This window comes from Channa argus, chromosome 18, assembly GCF_033026475.1.
Source record: "Channa argus isolate prfri chromosome 18, Channa argus male v1.0, whole genome shotgun sequence".
NCBI lineage: Eukaryota > Metazoa > Chordata > Actinopteri > Anabantiformes > Channidae > Channa > Channa argus.
This window is the reverse complement of record NC_090214.1, coordinates 19,451,216-19,469,088: the sequence shown is the minus strand read 5'-3', so window position 1 is coordinate 19,469,088 and position 17,873 is coordinate 19,451,216. Positions and strand designations below refer to the sequence as shown.

Sequence of the window (17,873 nt, the reverse complement as noted above, 5' to 3'; positions counted from 1 at the left end):
GTGTTAGAAAAAAGTAATTGAGCAATAAGGGACAGTAACTCTGTTTGATCTTCCAGCGGCTTCGGCCTTCTTCCAAGAACTATATGGCGGAAACACAGCTTTACTAAATTTACGCCCTGGCTAGACAAGAGTGACTGGGTACTGCTAAATTGATAACTATTGTTCAAAAAATACAAACACTAACACTTTTTTCTTGACTTTTCTCTTCTTTCCCACCTCCTCATCACTTCCTGTCCTATTCTTTTGTTTTCCTTATTGTTCTCTCTCCCCCAACATTCCTCCTTCCCTCCTTCCAGCTTGCAAACGGAAGGAGCAGGACACGGCGAAGGAGCGCAACAACACACCAAAGAAGTCGCGGCTGGTCTTTACTGACCTGCAGCGGCGCACCCTGCTGGCCATCTTCAAGGAGAATAAGCGGCCTTCCAAGGAGATGCAGCTCACCATTTCGCAACAGCTGGGCCTCGAACTCACCACCGTCAGCAATTTCTTCATGAACGCCCGGCGCCGAAGCCTGGACAAATGGACAGATGATGGAGGCAGCCCCGGTGCCCAATCTTCGGCGTCCAGCACTTGTACCAAAGCGTGATAATAGATAGCGACGAGGGCTAAGGGGGAGGGATGGGACAGGGCAGGGTGGGGCATGGGCGATGAACATAAGAGGAGGGATTGAGGGGTTGAGGGTGGGGGTCGAGGTTTCGTCCAGTTGAAGCGAGGAGAAAAACCAAACTTTTTACAGATTTTTTTTTTTGTCTGTTTCTCTTTTGTCAACGGTGACAAATTAAGAGAGGGGCTGCTCACTGCAATGACTCATTCGTAGCCAAACCGCCTTTTTCAAATTCATCATAAATCCATGAAGAAGCATTAGGGTAAACTCACCTAAAAACCATTTACACCTCACTGGGAAAAAAGCTTTTGAATCATAGACTTTCACTGCTGATGTCTCCTGTAGAAGATAAGCTTACACAATAGCCCAAATACCAAAGACTGGAAGACAATATATGTTTTCTATTATGCAATATATAACTTATATACCAAACCAAACCCACCAAACAAGAAACTAACGAAAGCTTTATGACTGCAGAATGTGCTAGAAGCTCTGGGATAAAACTAAACTGCAGAAGTTTGTGGTAGACCGAACCCCAAATGTAAAGAGGACCATTGTGCATTAATTGTGGGTTAGGTAGAGCCTAGGGCATATGGTGGGCTGTAGATTCACTAGTTTTATTTTTTATTTTTTTCAAACACAGACAAGATGGCAAATTCTGGGAAAGAGAAATTGCATTACATAAAGGAGATGATCTTCTTGACCTTGAAATTAGGGAATTAACTTTAATGTGGCCTCACCAGAGAAACCAGTCGACCCTGTGTCAAGATTTATTTGTCAAATGTTTAACGTCTACCTGCTAATTAATAACAGCTGGGTCAGAAAAATTCCAAACAGTACAAAGACATTTAAAAGAGGAAATACGTATCTGATGTTAACCTTTGGCAAATATATACAATATCAGTGATTCAACTGGTGGGCTGGTAAATCAAGTTCCATCCATAAACCAATGCGATTTCTGTCAGTTGTTGGATAAAACACTTTAATTTTACCAATGCAAATGGTAACATGAAGTGTTTGACTCTTTAAAGTGGGCAGTGAGCTTGTAAAGTTAGGAAATACTAAAATATGCAAGCACAAACACACACATACACACACTGATACACACAAATATCCATCAAGGCACATGCAACTTTCCTCATAATTTGAGCCGACAAGTAGAATTACAAGCTTCCTCTGCATACTGTAATGTTCCGTGGAGTGTTTGACTGTATATATGACTATAGAAAACATATATGAGCACAATCTTGAAGCACATTTTCTTTGCAATAGAACTGGTACTCTCCGCCGAGCCGAGTGGTCTTCACATCTTAGAAAACTCAGGATGCCATTTTTTTCTAAACCGTGGCTGAAATCCATTCGGCATCTGTCATTACACGTTGTAATATAGGAACACGCAAAAGACACACACACACACACACACACACACTGTCACTGACAAGCAAACACGCTTGCTTTACAACAAAGCACGCGGAACTTTAAAGAGTCATTTCCCTGACATTTTCGTGTGCTCCCCACCCTGATCCACACACTGTCAGTCAGACCGAAGCTAAGCTCCAGTTTACCCTGGCTTCATCCGCTCATCATTTGTGTTATCGTAGTAACTCATCCATCAAGTGTGCGCTCTCCACTTAGCATATTAGCCTCAGCACAACCTTTTCCTCAGAACAGACACTAGTTTCCCTGCTAAATAAACCTGCACTGCTCATGATCAATTTCAGCCAAACCTCCGGTACTAAAGCAAGATTTGATACATGAAGGCATAATTTGCGATGCTTATTTAATGCATATTTTTTTACAAAGAAGAAGGCAACTCGTTTAGAGGCAAAACAACTAATGCGGCCTGGATTTACAAAAAACAAAAGGCTTTATCTCTGCCTTCTCCCCAACATCGAAAGTGTTTGTTTTGCTTCTTATTCCCACTTACACATAACCTCTTTTTAATTAAGAGTGCTGGGCTTGAAGAGCTTTTGGGCTTTCAATAAATCAGCAGAAGCCACAAAACACTGTAGCACACATACTTGTTTCTTGAGCTGCTTCTGCCAAAATGCTGTGATTTGAGCACGAAACATACAAAGCGAAAGATACTTCGATACTTAAAAACTCAGTATCCCTTAGACATGTTGTCTAAAATGCATTGTCCATGTCCAGGTTTCGTGCTTCTTTCACAAACATTTTGACTGTGTTGGCTTATTACTCGTGAAGAGGTTCTTTCTTAATACTGGCTCAGGTTTGACCTTTTGGTGTAAATCCAGGTGTAGAACTAAGATGCTTTTTGGAGACGTGCAGCTGCCGTTAGAGAAACGCCAATACACAAACCATAAATTCCAACCACATTAACTGACAAGACACAACAACAGAACCAGCAAACCATCTGAACCTGTGGAGGACGAACTGTCCAGGCGGATCAGGGCCTTTGTAATAATTAAAGAGGACAATCTAAAGACGATGTCTGGCAGGCTCGTCACTTCCAGTTCTGTGGCCTGGGAAACAAAAGGACAGGTCGCTGCAAACAACTAATTTCTGTTTTCAGTCACATTTACATTATTAAAGTGAAACGTTTGGCCCAATTCATCAGCTGTGAAAACCAATGTACCACAAATAGGTTTTCGAGAGAAAAACTGAATTTGAGGACAAAACTTGATTTGAAGCTCAAGATGGAATTTTTCTGCATCGTAGGGGAGTTTGAATGCTTGGGAAAGAGGATGGGCAGCAAACAGACAGGGGGACAGAGATTCAGAGACAAGATTTCTGTCTCTCAACACTGTCTTTATGTCTGTGTAAACTCTACCAAGCATGGCTCTGAACCAGATCCATCTTAACCTATTGATTTTAGTTTGAAACCATCACACTGTACAGCCTTTACTGTAAATACTAACACCACCTTCTACTCCGGTTTAACAGCCTCCACCACACAAACCGGAACATACATCGCTCACCAAAGCTATCAAACCAAAAAAAAAAGAAAAAAAAAAAAGAAGCAAACCAAAACCAAAGGAAAGGCGTCAGTCAGCAGCCCCTGCTCTTTAACAAATCCCGGGCTGAGTCTCGGCCTGGTTAGAGGCAAGCCAAAGGCTTTACGAACGATTTAAAATAAAAAATGGACACTTGAGACTTTTTATATTTATTGACAAATCGAAACCAAAGAAAACCTTTTTTCTGCACCTAACTGTTCCAACAAACAGAAAAAACTAACTGAAGATGGAAGATTATTACCAAAAAAAAAAAGAACAAAAACAACAAAAAAACAACAAAAAAAGAGTGGTGGCGACAATGTTGAGGACGGAGGATGACAACGAGGAGGAGGAAGAGGAGGGAGGACAGATAGACAGATGGAGTACATCACGGGAGTGAAGAAGTAGCTTTGTTCTTTCTGATGCCGCGTCAGGCCGTCTTTAAAGGGGGGAAAGCAAGTTGGGGACTGAAATGGGTTAAACAACACGGAAAAGGAGAGAAGCAACAGGTGGAGGACACCGTCAAGCAAATTCTTCCCTCCGACCGCCGAAAAAGGCAGAACATTAATGTGTCTCTCACAGTTGAAGAGTGTCTTTAACGTGTGCCTATGCAGTTTTTCAAAGTAAAAAAATGGTTAAAAGAACAACAGAAACCTCATCAGCTAACGAACCAAAGATTCACCGTTAACTTCAGTAACAGTTTTCCTCCCCCCAGGAAGAACAGTTCAACATTTCTTATAGATATAAAGTGTTCTCGTCCCTTAACTCGCAAGCTAGTAGCTAGTTTCTTTCATCCTCTAAGTGACATTACCCTTCAGCTTACTGTCCCTCCACAGTTGTAAATAACAGTCAAACCCCAGTATTTCCATCGGTTTTCCCTCCAGCTTGGCCCTAACACACGCATTTCTTCATAGCCACCAATCTGACTGTGACCACACCTTTCCACGAGCTTCTTTTGCCCTTTTTATTTTTTTTTTTAATTGCAAATCATGACCTGCTCACAGTACAAAGTCTACCTCCAAACAATCTCCAGCAGTCGTAACAAAGCTGCCAGACAGCAGTAAAGAGACGGGTCTGTATTTGTTTCTCTGCTTCACAATCAAGCCGACAGCTAAAACGTCAAATAGTCGTTGACTGTTAGTCCGCGTCCATCTTTTATTTTAGCTTCAACCCAGTGTGGTGATTCAAACCGGCCTCCTTTTTATGTTAATATTTTGCTGTTGTCTGGAAAGCTTCCTGCTGCGGAGAGAGTGACAATGTAACGCTGTGTGAAATGTACAGTACATACCAAAGATTTTCTGCTGTACAAACAGCACACTGACACCTATTCTGTTCTCCGTAACATCCGTGGATCTCGATTAATACATTTCTTTTACACTAAACCTTTCACAGCTTTTTTCACTCCACCTTTCACCCTAAACCAAGCAGAAAGCAGCCCAACCAAATTGGCTTTTTTTCATTTGGATCTACAAATGACTAAATTGAAAAATGAACTAACTGGAAAATAAGGCCTATTCTGAACATTTCAACAGGGCATCAAACAGACTTCTTGACATACGTCCTACTTTTTGACTTATTAATGTCAACCAAACTGCAGTTTCAAAGCTAAAACGGTACAGGCTGAACTGAGTTTTCACCAACAGAAAAAAAAAGCACTGGTTCTTTAGGTGAAAAAGTGGAGAACATGCTTACACCACAGTTCTTTACACCCAAGCTGGAGGGAGGTCTGACATAGACTCATGAGTGGACTTGGCAAGTATTAAGAGCTTAACAAGCCCACGTTATTTTGTTCTCTGGGGGAAGGAGACTGTTCTGCTGTTCCATATTTACAACACCAATAAATAAAACCAAAAAACGCAGAGTCAACACCTGCTGAGAGAAACTGCTAAAATATCGGTCAAATAGCTTTATCCTTAGTTTTCTCTCTTTTTATCTTTCTGTATGTAAAGCTTCTAGTCCAAAGACAACCTCCACCCACCTGAATCACCCATCCTGCTCACCGCGCCCGGTAGATTGGGGTGTGGGTTTTGGTTCAGGGGGTGGCGGCCATTTTCCATTCCCACTTGCAGTTCTGTCTGGATGTAACACAGACTAAGTCTGAAAAAAACAAAAACAAAGAAAAAGGGGTATGAAACCAAAAACTATCCCAAAGAGGTTTTCATTGCTTGTTTGTTTTTAAGTACTTAAGAATTATTTGCCAATACGTATGTGACCACTACTACTACTATATTCCCTCCTAGGTTTTTGCAATACGTGATTTTTTAATTTAATTTATGCTCTTGTTTAAAATGTGAATTAATTTAAACGAACAAAATTTTGTTGCCAAATCTTCCTCTGACCTTTTCCCTTGATGATGATTAGCTTTGCCAAAGTTTACATTGTATGTTCTTTTTCCTTTCTGTTCAATGCTGTATTTATTTATGAGGTGTTTTAGAACACACTAGTTTTCTACTTATTAATAATTTGCTATTTAATTTGAAATAATTTTTTTCGATGAATATTTATGTGTATTTAAGAATGTTAGTCGCATCAAAGATGCAGTGCTTAAGCCAGGCCTGTTAATTTATTCTTAGTTAGCTTTACTTTAAAAAGCAAATGAAATGTTGTGGTATGAATGTTTAGACCTGATGACAGAACAATGTAGGAACGTCAGATTAGAATTGTGTACTTCTGAATGTCGATGGTTGCTCTCACTCTTTAGCTAATCTAGTTTTTTTTTCTTTTGTTCGTCCCAGAAATGAAAACAATCCTTCTAACAGATAATAGCCAGACAAACAATGAGCACTGCGTCTGTTTTTCTTTTCCTCCTTGTGATTTTTATGGCTATTTTAAATGTTTTGTTTACTTTTATTTTTTGCATCCTACTGACCAATGTTGAACAAGCAATGAATTTCAGACTGATGTTCTAGTGACACTTGATCAGGTGACGTAAGAGCCACACGTTGATATAAACTGATTCACCAAAGATAACTGGAAACCTTGAGAGGCCAATAATCTGTGTGTGTTTACATCCACGCAGCTTATACCCTGGTTAAAGTCTTATTCATGGACTTACATTGTAAACTTATGAACCGTATACATCCATGAAAGTATTACATTCTGCCCACCGAAGACCCTTACATCTAAAGTGAACTCTCTGTGGTTTGTTAAATATCTTAGTGTGTTTTTTCAGAACATCTTTTTTTTTTTAATTCCTTTTTAGAATCAAACAGATTTGAGTTACATGTCATGTCTCAAACATTTGAACTAAATTGAAAAATATCAGACATGTGCTTAAAGAAGAAGACATGGGAACACGAAGGGGGGGAAAGGGTTTCTGGTGCCCACCAGAAACTTCAGAGAGTAACTTAACACGTTATGAGTTAATAAATTACATTTTGTTGGCCAAAGCAAACTAGAGGCAGCATAAAATCAAACTGCTCTTCTCCACCTACCCTGCCTCTCCCTGCTCTGCTCTGCTATGCTTTGCCAAGGCCTTCGGGTATTACGTTAGTAAAATTACTTTAAATAAGAAGCTACAAAACTCACCAGAGAAGCAGAAATTACGGATATTCTCTGATTGGTTAGAGGCTCAAATCCCAAAACTCTCTTCAAAAAATAGTCAAAGTTGCTCTTTGAGTTTCTGGTGCACACTTCAGCCCTAGACAACCCAGTAAATTGTCATAAATATTTTCATGATGATTGAAGTTGATAGTCCTATTATTATCGCGAAAAAAATTCTTATTTTCCTTTTTTCTATTTCCGTATTAGAGTATAAACTGTGCCCTATGCTATATATATAAAAATATATACCAGAGAGAAACATTTCCAAAGATTTCCTGTGTCAGGATAAGAGTTTAAGCAGGTTATTTTGAACAGGATGTGATGTTAACACACACACACGCCACCTTTACAGTTAAATAGGTGCTGTGTTGCCCATTTGCTATCAAGATTTCAGTGAGTGTTTGTCTGCGTGAATGCAAGCACACCAACTTGTTCGCTCCTTGGGAAGGAAAATCGAGGAGTTGTTTAGAGCTAGCTGATTCCAAGACTGACTTTGTGTGTTTGTAAAAAGAAGAAAACCCTTTCTATGTCGATAGTGAGAACCAAGAGAGGCTACCTCACTGACTTTCCATTTGTCCTTTTAATCGTGTTGATGAAACCAAAGAAACCAAAGATTTTTTTCCTCTTCAGTACGGTCTGCGCTCAGCTCCATGCTTTCTCTTCTTCATGGTGATACCACAGTTTGCCCTCGTTTCTATGTTTTCCTTTTCTCTCTCTCTCTCTCTCTCTCTCGTTCCTTTTAATTTTCCCCTCAAAAAACAAGTGTGAAGGCAGAAGAAGCAAGTGTTAGTGAATGAGCCGGGTTGGATGGTAGAAGAACACATAGGTTACATAGCTTATAGATAGATATATCTAGTAGAGTGTTTAATTGATAGTAGGGACATTTGCTTTGACGTGTGACCCTGTCACTTTGGGAAATGTGTATTTAAATTCTATTTATTTAAATTCAAGTTCAGCAACATGTCAGACATTTGTCAACCAGAAAGATTTTTTGTTGGCTCTAATGTGTGGGTCCCACCACGCCCCCCAAAACACCGATAACACATCACTTAGATAGATGATGACATTACAATTGACCAAGGAACAGCCACCGATCACACGCACTTGGTGAGAAAACTAAGGCTCACTGAATTAGTATATTGGCTGAAATTGTAGCATGGAGTTACAGGATGGATACTCACACCAAACCCCATGGAAATCAGAAATTCTGAAATCAGGTTCATTTAGGGTTTGATACATAGGCATTGCTCAGTGTCAAGCATGACAACCATATAATATAACCTGATTTCGAACTGCCCTGGACTTGTAGACACATAATCGTCTATGAAGTCTTTTGTTTCGGATGTAAAATAAAAAGTATTTGTTGGGTTTGGGTCGGGTTCATCCATTACACTCTTGGGCTGGGATCGCATTCGGACAGAAATACGCAATCCAATTCATGCTCCACGTAGACTTTGAAGATGTCACATTAATTGTGCACGTGGACAAGCCCATGTTTCAATGAATAAAAAGTCAAAAGACGGATATAGTTTTCTATGTAGTCAGTTTGATACAAATAATTAAACAGCATTTTTAGAACCTACCTACATAATACACATGAGTATTATGTAGGTATTGGATTAGACTTGGACATTTTCAGCTAACTGTGCCATGCGCATCCCTTCTTACAGTTATTTGGCTTAAAATTCAAACGAGGATGCCAAATAATTGGGAACAAATCTTTATCTTCGAGTGGTGGCTTAAGCCAGATTTCAGACTTTTCAAACTTTTTCCAGACCGGGCTGCTCCAAAAACAAAGCGCTTTTGTTGCAAAGTATGAGATGACCTTGGATGAGTGCCTTGCTTGAACCAAAGCGAAGTCTAGACCTCTCTGTTGTGCTGTACACTTTCTATTCCTGTGAGAAATAAATACCTCAGCGCCAAGTGCCGCTGTCACTCAGATCAAGCACCTGAGTTTCCTCTCTGTTCTCTGGTGCTTTGCAAAACAATCATTGCAAAGAAATCCAGAGTAAATACCAAAGGCTTGTTCTGTTCGACTCTTTTTCTGCCCCCTTTTCGTTATTTCTCTCCTCCGAGCTCAGTCTCTTTCCACAAGAAAGACTAGTTTTTCAGCTCTATGTGGACCAAATCTAATTATCTTGTCACAGTTTTCCACATAAGAAACAAAGCGTAGAGCTCTAGAAACTGATTTAAAAGCATTTGAAATACTTTTGTTTGTTTCAAGGTGGTCTAAGGTGGTCAGCCAATGAGCAAGAATTAACACGTGAAATTATTCAAAAGGATGTAGGATAAATATTACTGACTTTTCATAGCTTAGTATTTTATTTGCAAATCCTTCCCAAGAATTTTAATTTTAAACTCTGAATTCTGACATGATAAGGTTAAGTATGTATTAAACGTTAAGGTTTTGATTCTTTAAAGTCAGAACTGTAAGGAAAAAAATGTTTGACTTTAAAATTTAATTTTTAATTTTTTCTTTCCAAAATACAAGTTTAAAGTCAAACTTCAAAGAAAAAAAGTCTGAACAAAGTTTAAAGTCAGACAGAGATGTAGGCCACATTGACTTTAATGTCCGAATTTACATTTTAAAGTCAGTATTTGGAGAAAAGGGTGAGAATTCGAAAGAGAAAATCACTTTTTTGTTACCATATTTCTTTACTGTACTATGAAAAACCAAATTTACAGAAATTTAACGCATTTGTTTTCTTGATATTTCTATTTACTTATTTTTGCATAAATTGAGTGTATTTTTTATAATCACAAAATATCTCAAAATTTTTCAATTCAATAAAACACCAGAATGATCATGGCAATCACAAATGATATGTAATCTTTATTTCCATAACTATAGTATTTTATAGTCTCAACAAAAGAACATTTTTCTGAGATTATTGTCTGAATTTTTATGATTAAAAAGAACTCAAACCTGTATTAAAACTAAGTTCAATACATAATTCAGCCAAATGTCATTTCCTTCACGTCATGAAATATGTTTTCCGAAGAAAACAAAGATTGTTTATTTGACATTCAGCATTTGAATGAATAATTGTGTGATCTCAGGCTTTAGATTTCATCTTTATCTGGTACTGCAAAACCATCAAAACAAACAAAGTATTTTAATTAAAATTGTATAAAATGTGAATGAAGTTTGGTGGAAAAAGCAGCTTATTCCCTTTCATCAACCTATTTCTTCTCTTTCTTTGAATGGTCTCAAAGCTTTAAACGATGAAAAAACATGGAGAAACACTTGTGAGCATTGTGCGCAGACCGTGCTCTCTTTACCAAACTGTTGCAGATATACCTCATAGACACTAGTGGTAGGACAATGTTATAATAGCGTATGTCATAAATTATTCACTTGCTCTTCTTTCTTTCTTTCTTTCTTTTTTCGTAACTGTAACTTTAAAATGAAACAAATGTGGGGAAAAAAGCTTTATACAATTTTAAGTTGTGATTTGTTTTGTAACAGTTCCAAAAAAATTGTGCTAAAACCAAAAACGAAAAATGCTTGTCTTCTCCTATGCTCTTTCTTGATGATGTATTACTGTTTGCTCTCCGTCCAAACTGCCAAGGACTGAGGGATTTGTTTTATTTCATTGGTCTCTGCATTTTTTGAAGGGGTCATTCTCCCCTAATGTGGATAGTTTTGGGATTGAGAACATACCTTGGAATGATACCAGAATTTACTTGTTTCAGCCCAAAATAATACCAGCTGTCGTTGATCGATCGATCATGTTTTATCCAACGTGGTTTCCTTTCATTTCAAGCATCAGTTTTTAAAACCCATACTCTCCTTCCTTTCCTCGTTTGTTAGCATTACCATTACATTATCCATACAGCAGTGCTATAGCCCAGATTTTGTGCATGAGTATATTGTGTAATGCATTGTGATTATTATTCTTATTATTGTCATCCTCTCATTTCATTTCACATACTGTGTGCGATACCTTAGAACTTTGTGTTGGAGCTCACATTGATATGACCTTTGACCTGCTAATATAAAACTCATTATCTGTCTTTAGTTAAAATTAGTTCAAGAGGATGAAGCATTGGTGTCTCGGTGATAAAGGAACATGCCCTTTCTTCTTAAATTTTTAGTTAGCTAATAAATGTGTCCGCTAATTAGTGCACCAGCCATTCTTTTGATGGTGACAGGTGAAATGCGACATGATGAATGCGAAATTTGGATTTTAAACTGACACTGTGTTTGCTTGGTAACCAGCATGACCAACTTGACACCTGCTTTGGATGTTAGCACCACCATTGTTATCTGTTGTTATCAGCACCATGGAAATAGGCCAGTTTGCTGCTTTTGCCCCCCTCAACCCACAATTGGCCCCGACTTCCTCCCTATAAGGACTGTGTTCCTTTAAAATGACCTCATCCACTGCCACCCGTGCTCCTCTACAACCATATTCACTACAACCACTAGATGTTGCCAATTTTCCTCATGGCTCACCGAGAATAACAACGCTGAGGTAGTAGGCCACCTCCTGAACAAAGAATATGGGCTGATAATGACTAATAACTCACAGTTGAATGGAATGATAACACCAAATGTAGCTGAACCTGAAAATCCCAAACAGACAGTTTTATTATCCTATTTATTTATCCGCATACATTTTCTACTAGTATAGCAGAATAATATGCTTGATTTGAAATTTTCCAAATACAAAAGTCCTTTCTTTTAATACGACGAACCTTAGATTAATGAGAGGGTAGTTGTCCGGTAGATTCCAACCAACATGGGCTAATACTTTGTATTTTTCTTTGGGTTTAATCATCTTTGAGCACAACATTATATAATTTTTGTCACCGAAGGACATAAAGTAACATTTAGGGCAGCTTACTTCCATCAGAGCTAAAATAGGCTGATGAAATCAGCTCAGACCTCCTCAAACAGCACAAAACAATTGAGAACGAATGGGCTAATGAACAAAATGAACGTGAAAACGTTCTTATCTAGTTTTAAGTTACTTCAGTGTCGAACCAAATGATGAGACTAGATCAATTTCCAGAGAAAAATCACAGCTGATGAATTTCAGAAAACAATTTTGACCGAAGGCTAAAATAAATCCCTCAGTATTTTGTTTGTATGTAAAGTTTATGCAGTGTTAGTGAAAGGACAACAGAGCATTACTAGTCTTCCATCCCCACGTTACTCCAAATAACATCTGAACCACCATCTGAACAAATGCAGTAAAACATAAAGATGAAACCCTCTAAACAATAGTTTCTTCCAAGAGCCTCATGGTATCAAAGGTTTGTAGCCTTAAATCTAAATGTAAATGTAAGTTAGATCATCAACAGGGCCACAGCTATAATATATCTGGTGGGATCTCAGTCATATATAAACAAGCATTTGAAATGGCTCAATACAGAACCTCTAAAGCTTTATAAGAGGATTATTTTTTCTTGTGTGCACATGTTATTAACATTCGCAAATAATTATAACAAACTTACTAACACGACTTTTGCAAAGAGATAATTTGACACGATAAAACAATATAATCTTTCAGAACCTTGGGGGAACTGTACAAACCGAATCAGATTAAATCAACAAGTTGATTCCAACGTTAGCAAGAGGAAGGGGTCAAAGGTCAAAGTGGCAGGTTTATGACGTTAATGTCTGAACAAAATTACAATCTACTTTTTATTTACTCTCCTGCCAAAAGTTTGTTTAACCTAATATTTCATCCCGTTCTGTTTGCTCAGCCTTATTCTCTTCCTCTTCTTTTTTTTTTTTTTTTAAATCATTTTCTGTCATAGTTGTCATTCTATAATCAATAATAAAATCATGCATCTTTATTTTTTACATTTGGTTGGAACAGAAAAAGAGAAGTGACTGAAAACTTGTGGTGTGGAATAAAATGATGATCAAACATGACGGAGATATCTGGAGAATTAATGTTGTTCCACTCTATGTACAAAAGAAGAAAAAAAAATCAATAAAGAAATCACAATGGTCTTATCCATGTACAGCAGATCCTTCTGTTATTTTTTTTCCTTACTACAAATTCGCTGATGAGAAACACAATTGCAGGTTCATGGGCTTTCTTTTTTGGACACTTGTACAGAGGAGAGAGAAAGTAAAGTTATTCCCTCAGACAATCTTGAAGTATATGAATAAAATAACCAAAGTACCTCAATATTTTACTATTGGAAGTTGCTGGTGTAGTAAGACAGACTACAGTCTTTCTCTAATCTTAACCAAGCGCTGTGAGTGTTAGGTGATGACACTTAGTGGATGTTGATTAGTCAGTTTGGCTTGTAGAAATAAGTTGTCTGTGAACATTCTCCCGATAGGTCCAGTACTGTATGTCTCAGTTAGCATTATATTTTAAACTAAGAAATAATATTTCGGTTGTAGTTTAGATTAGGGGACAGGGTTGTTCCTATTAAAGGTTTTTGAATGAGTCCACCATCAGGGGTTAGTGTCAATCAGCTGTCAATCACCTGCTTGTTTAGTACTGGGGATTCAACTCAATCTAAACATTACATTTCCTGTGAACCTAATGACAATATGTTACGTAAATGGTGATTTGCAAATATGTTGATACTGAACATATCAATGAAATGTTACCAGACAATGTTGTTTTTTTTTTCGCCTGCTAAAATATCTGATATCTGATAATATTTAGGCCGGCGAGCAGTAGTACAAACAGGAAGAAGGTGGTTGTCTAAAAGACTGTTTAGAGCCTCTTTACTAAACTCTTTAACTCATCATTTATATAGATGTTTCATTGTAAAACATATCCAACCAGCAGTGCTCTGTAAGGTAGCAGAAGCTGGCAGTGAACACTTCCGAATAGAAGAGCACAGCCAGCATGGCAGCTTCAATGGCTTCTTTTCATTAGGAAGTTGGCCTGGAAATCCATTGGTCAAGGTGATACGCCCTTCTGTCAGCAGGCAGACCCCCCCCTCTAAAGCACCTACATGCAAAATGTTTTATAGACTTTACTTATTTTTACAGTAAACGTATGTTTTTGCAACACTTGCACTTGCATGTGTCCAAAATTAAGCACAACGAAGTGCTTTAACTTTGCATTTGCAACAGTTTTACAGTAGATTAGAGGTGATTTTTTTACCAGCTGGCCACTTCTCAAGGGGCCACGTCTCTGCTTATCCTCTGTTTTGCCTTGTTTTCCTCAGTTTACTGCTGCAAACTAATTTCCCTGCAGAGATATTTAAAGTTTCATCTCATCCAATATTTTCTTGTCAGTCATTTCAGTGTTTTTGCTTCCCCCCTTCTTATTTGCCCTGCCTTATTTTACCCATTCTATCCATCAGCTCATCTATTTTTTTCTCTCTCTGTCGTTGAAGACTTTCTTTCTACATTTCTTGTCCCTTTGTTCTTTTCTTCTCCCTGTGTCTCTCTTCTGTCATCTCTGTTTTCTCTCAGTGTAATCATCCCAGCATCCATCACCTCAGCACTTCTAAACTCCCCCTCCTCCTCCTCTTCATCCTCTTCTTTTTAATCACTTCATCCCACCCTCCATCTCCTCTTGCTCCCCCCGTTGCCAGGGAAACAGTGGTTCATTCTTTAGCTGTTAATCTAGTGACATTGTCTTTCTATTACCTGTGGGTCAGATTACTGATAAGGAGGACAAAGTGTGGGAAACTAAAAAATGACCGTCTCTAAGTATTTGTAAAATGTTTTTCTTCATTAACAGAGTTGTGTTTCTGAAGCTTATAATGTTTAATTTGTGTTACTAGGCCTTTATAATAAATGTCATGGAATACGTTCAGTTGAGATATGAAAATCTCCTGGCAAATGACAAACTGACAATAACAAATCACGTTCCCTCATGAAACAGCAGAACAAAGTAGCAGGAGTTGCAAGGAAAAATATCACTTTCAAAGCAAAATTCTACGCAAAATACTACTACAGCAATGCAAAAAACAAAGGTAAAAGATAAGTCTGCAAATGATGCAAAGCCACCAGCAGCAAATGTTCATTAAATTCATAAATAAGCAGCAAGTAGGCAAACAGTGGTAAATGGTGTCTCATATGCGATTTCTCTACTCACACATTAGTGCTGGTGGAGCTGCTATGCAAGGTGCTGGCCCAGCACATTGGGAGCAACCTGCGATCCAGGAGGAGCTTGGGGATTTAACCAGGGACTGTAAAAAAGACCTGCTGTACCTTCTTATCCACGTGACACAAAGTACTGGAAGTAGTTTGCCATTAACTCTGTGAGGTAACATGAGTGGGTCTAAAAAAAATTAAATAATAAATTGAACTACTTTATATTCAATTTATACGATATATCATTTCTAAAAACAAACTAGGAAGCACCGTGGTGGGTCAATCAGTGCTGCTGCCTCATCCTAGAAAGTCCAGGTTTCTAATCCTTGTGCTGGCTTTGGCCTTTCTCCCACAGGCAAATGAAATGCATGTTACCTTCATTGATGACTCTACATTGCCTGTAAATATGAATAGTTGTCTGTTTGTGTCAGTGTTGAGATAGACTGGAGACCTGTCCAGGGTGGACAGGTCTCCAGCCATATTCCCATATGACAGCTGGGATAGACTCCAGCCACCTATGACTCTGCAGATGATATATGGTTAAGGTGGTAGAGGTTTAGATAAAAACAAAGTATTCTGAGGTTTAAGTGGCCTAGTTGGCACAATCATTTAGCTGGCTGGTGAAAAAAGGAAGTAAAACAACCTTTTTTCCTGGCGGCAGCCCATGTGGGACAACTTGACTGTTATCATGCTAATTAGTGGTTAGTTGTCAGCATGGATGAGGGGTTCGCTGGGCACAGGTCCTGATCCCCAAGAGGTCAGGGCCTCAGTTAAAGATGCAAATTTACCACAAAGAGATTAGGAGTTATCCCAAAAAGACAAAAACAACAGCTGCTAAGAGGCGGAAAATAACTGGAAAGAAATACAAAATGATGCAAAAAAGAAAAAGATGATCAAATATTTACACAAGAGATGACAATTTAAAACAGACAGCTAAAAGTGGCTAAAAAGACAACACACAATAGCCAGAAATAGACAGAGACCAAGAGACCAAATTGGCATGACAACAAAATAGATGCAAGTTACAACAAAAAAAAAAAAGACAGAGTGGCTTTTTAGACATGTGACACACAGCGGAACATCACCTGAGGGAGAAGAATCCACTCGATTTCCACGTGCAATCAGCGAGCAAAGGAGGCAATACATGATATGAAACCTAAGTTGTGTGTGTTGTTTACAGCACATTAGAGCTGTGCATCTTAAATAATAAAGGTTCTATAGAAACGTCATCAACATGCACACTTTCTCACTTTTTATCCTCTGAAGAATTCGAGATAGAGCAGCGTGCTACACGAACAAGCTCTGGATAAAGTCCGGATGATGTCGGAATTCCAGTGCATGTGAAAGGGGCTTAAGAGCCAGGAAACAACCAGTCCATTTTCTCATAATCTATCCACGGTCATGTTGTTATCATGCCTGTGGTTATGGTCCATCAGAGATCTTTTTTACCTACCATCAGGTCAGTAGGTTTTTTTTAATCATCAATACACGGTAAGTTGGTGACATCCAGCCATAGAAAATGGTCAGAAATCTGAACCACGGGTTTCAATCAAAGGTGTCCAACAGAACTGCTGAGAAACTGCCCACTTGTACTTTAGCCAAAGTTTTTTTTTTTAGATTTGAAATTTCTTGCTATAGACTGAAATGAGTCTCGTTCTTTCATGTTTTCATCTACCTTTTCTTTTTCTTCCCTCCTTTTTAAAAATTCCTCTTTCACTTTATCCTTCACTCTCTCCCTCTCTTGCTTTCTCTATAGAAATCAATGGTCGTTCTCTCAATAGGAGGTCACGGGGTTGCAGGAGCTGGCGTCCCGGCTTTTCAATTACTTGCAGCCTGCAGTTACCACAACACATAACACACACACACACACACACACACACCTTTCGTCCTGAACGCCCCCTCCCCCCACCCCCCTGAGCTCATGGGCCAACACAAAAACAGAACACAGTAAAAAGAAATTTTTCAAAATAAAAGGAAAATGGTTCGGTCGTTGAAAAGAGGTCAGAATGAAAGGTGGTGAAGAGAAAACAGATCTTCAGAGAGAAGATGAAAAAGAGAGAATACAGGGCCACGAGAAGAGGAAAGTGAGGATCAGAGGTTGGAGGAAAGGTGATGAGAAAGGAGGCATAAGGAGTAAAATGACTCAGGCCTTGGAGGTGACAAGTATCCCAGTTGGCTTTTTGCATCCGCAGATGAGACAAAATGAGTCAACAAGGCACAAGAGTACAGAGAAATGAGAAATGGAAGAGGAGAAAGAAAGGAGATCTAAGTACAGGTGGTGAGAAAAGATGTAATGTTTTTAAGGTAAGAAGAGAAAATGATGAAGACAGAAGAGAATGGGAGAAAGGAGGCATGATGCCAAAAGGGAAAAGATATGACAAGGAGGAAAGGGAGGAGGACAGGAGAAAAGGTGAAGAGAAAAAAAGAGCAAAGTGAGGCGAAAGGAGAGACTGTCGCTGGCTCAGATGATGGGGAGGAGAGGGGAAGAGAAGAGGAGGAAGGGAGGGGGGCAGCCTGGCACCCTCAGGGGTTATTGGGTCGTGGACAGCCAATCTCTCTCAGCTTAATCAACAGCAGCAGAGGTGATTGCAACACCACAGGGGACTGCTGGGAAAAAAAGAGGAGGGGGAGGAGGAGAGGTGGAGAGAGAAAAAGAACAAGATAGAAATGAATGGGAAGGTGTGTGGGGGGGTGGGGGGTGGGGGGGTGCTGGAAGATGAAGAGAAGATTGGAATAGGGGGGA

General features: G+C 38.9%; 1 protein-coding gene across 4 annotated transcripts in view; it reads left to right on the top strand.

Annotated features, from left to right (window-relative positions):
• The window catches only part of onecut2 (one cut homeobox 2), a 52,478-nt gene that overhangs the window by 28,423 nt on the left and 6,182 nt on the right, over window positions 1-17,873 (top strand). The window contains exon 2 of one of the 4 annotated variants that reach the window (XM_067485217.1): window positions 297-13,085. The exons of 2 other annotated variants lie outside the window; for them this stretch is intronic. In XM_067485217.1, coding sequence (XP_067341318.1) covers window positions 297-586 — 290 coding nt within the window. In that variant the 3' untranslated portion in view covers window positions 587-13,085. Of the gene's footprint in view, window positions 1-296; window positions 13,086-17,873 lie in introns of those variants that run through there. One more of the 4 variants, XM_067485220.1, reaches the window with a different exon arrangement.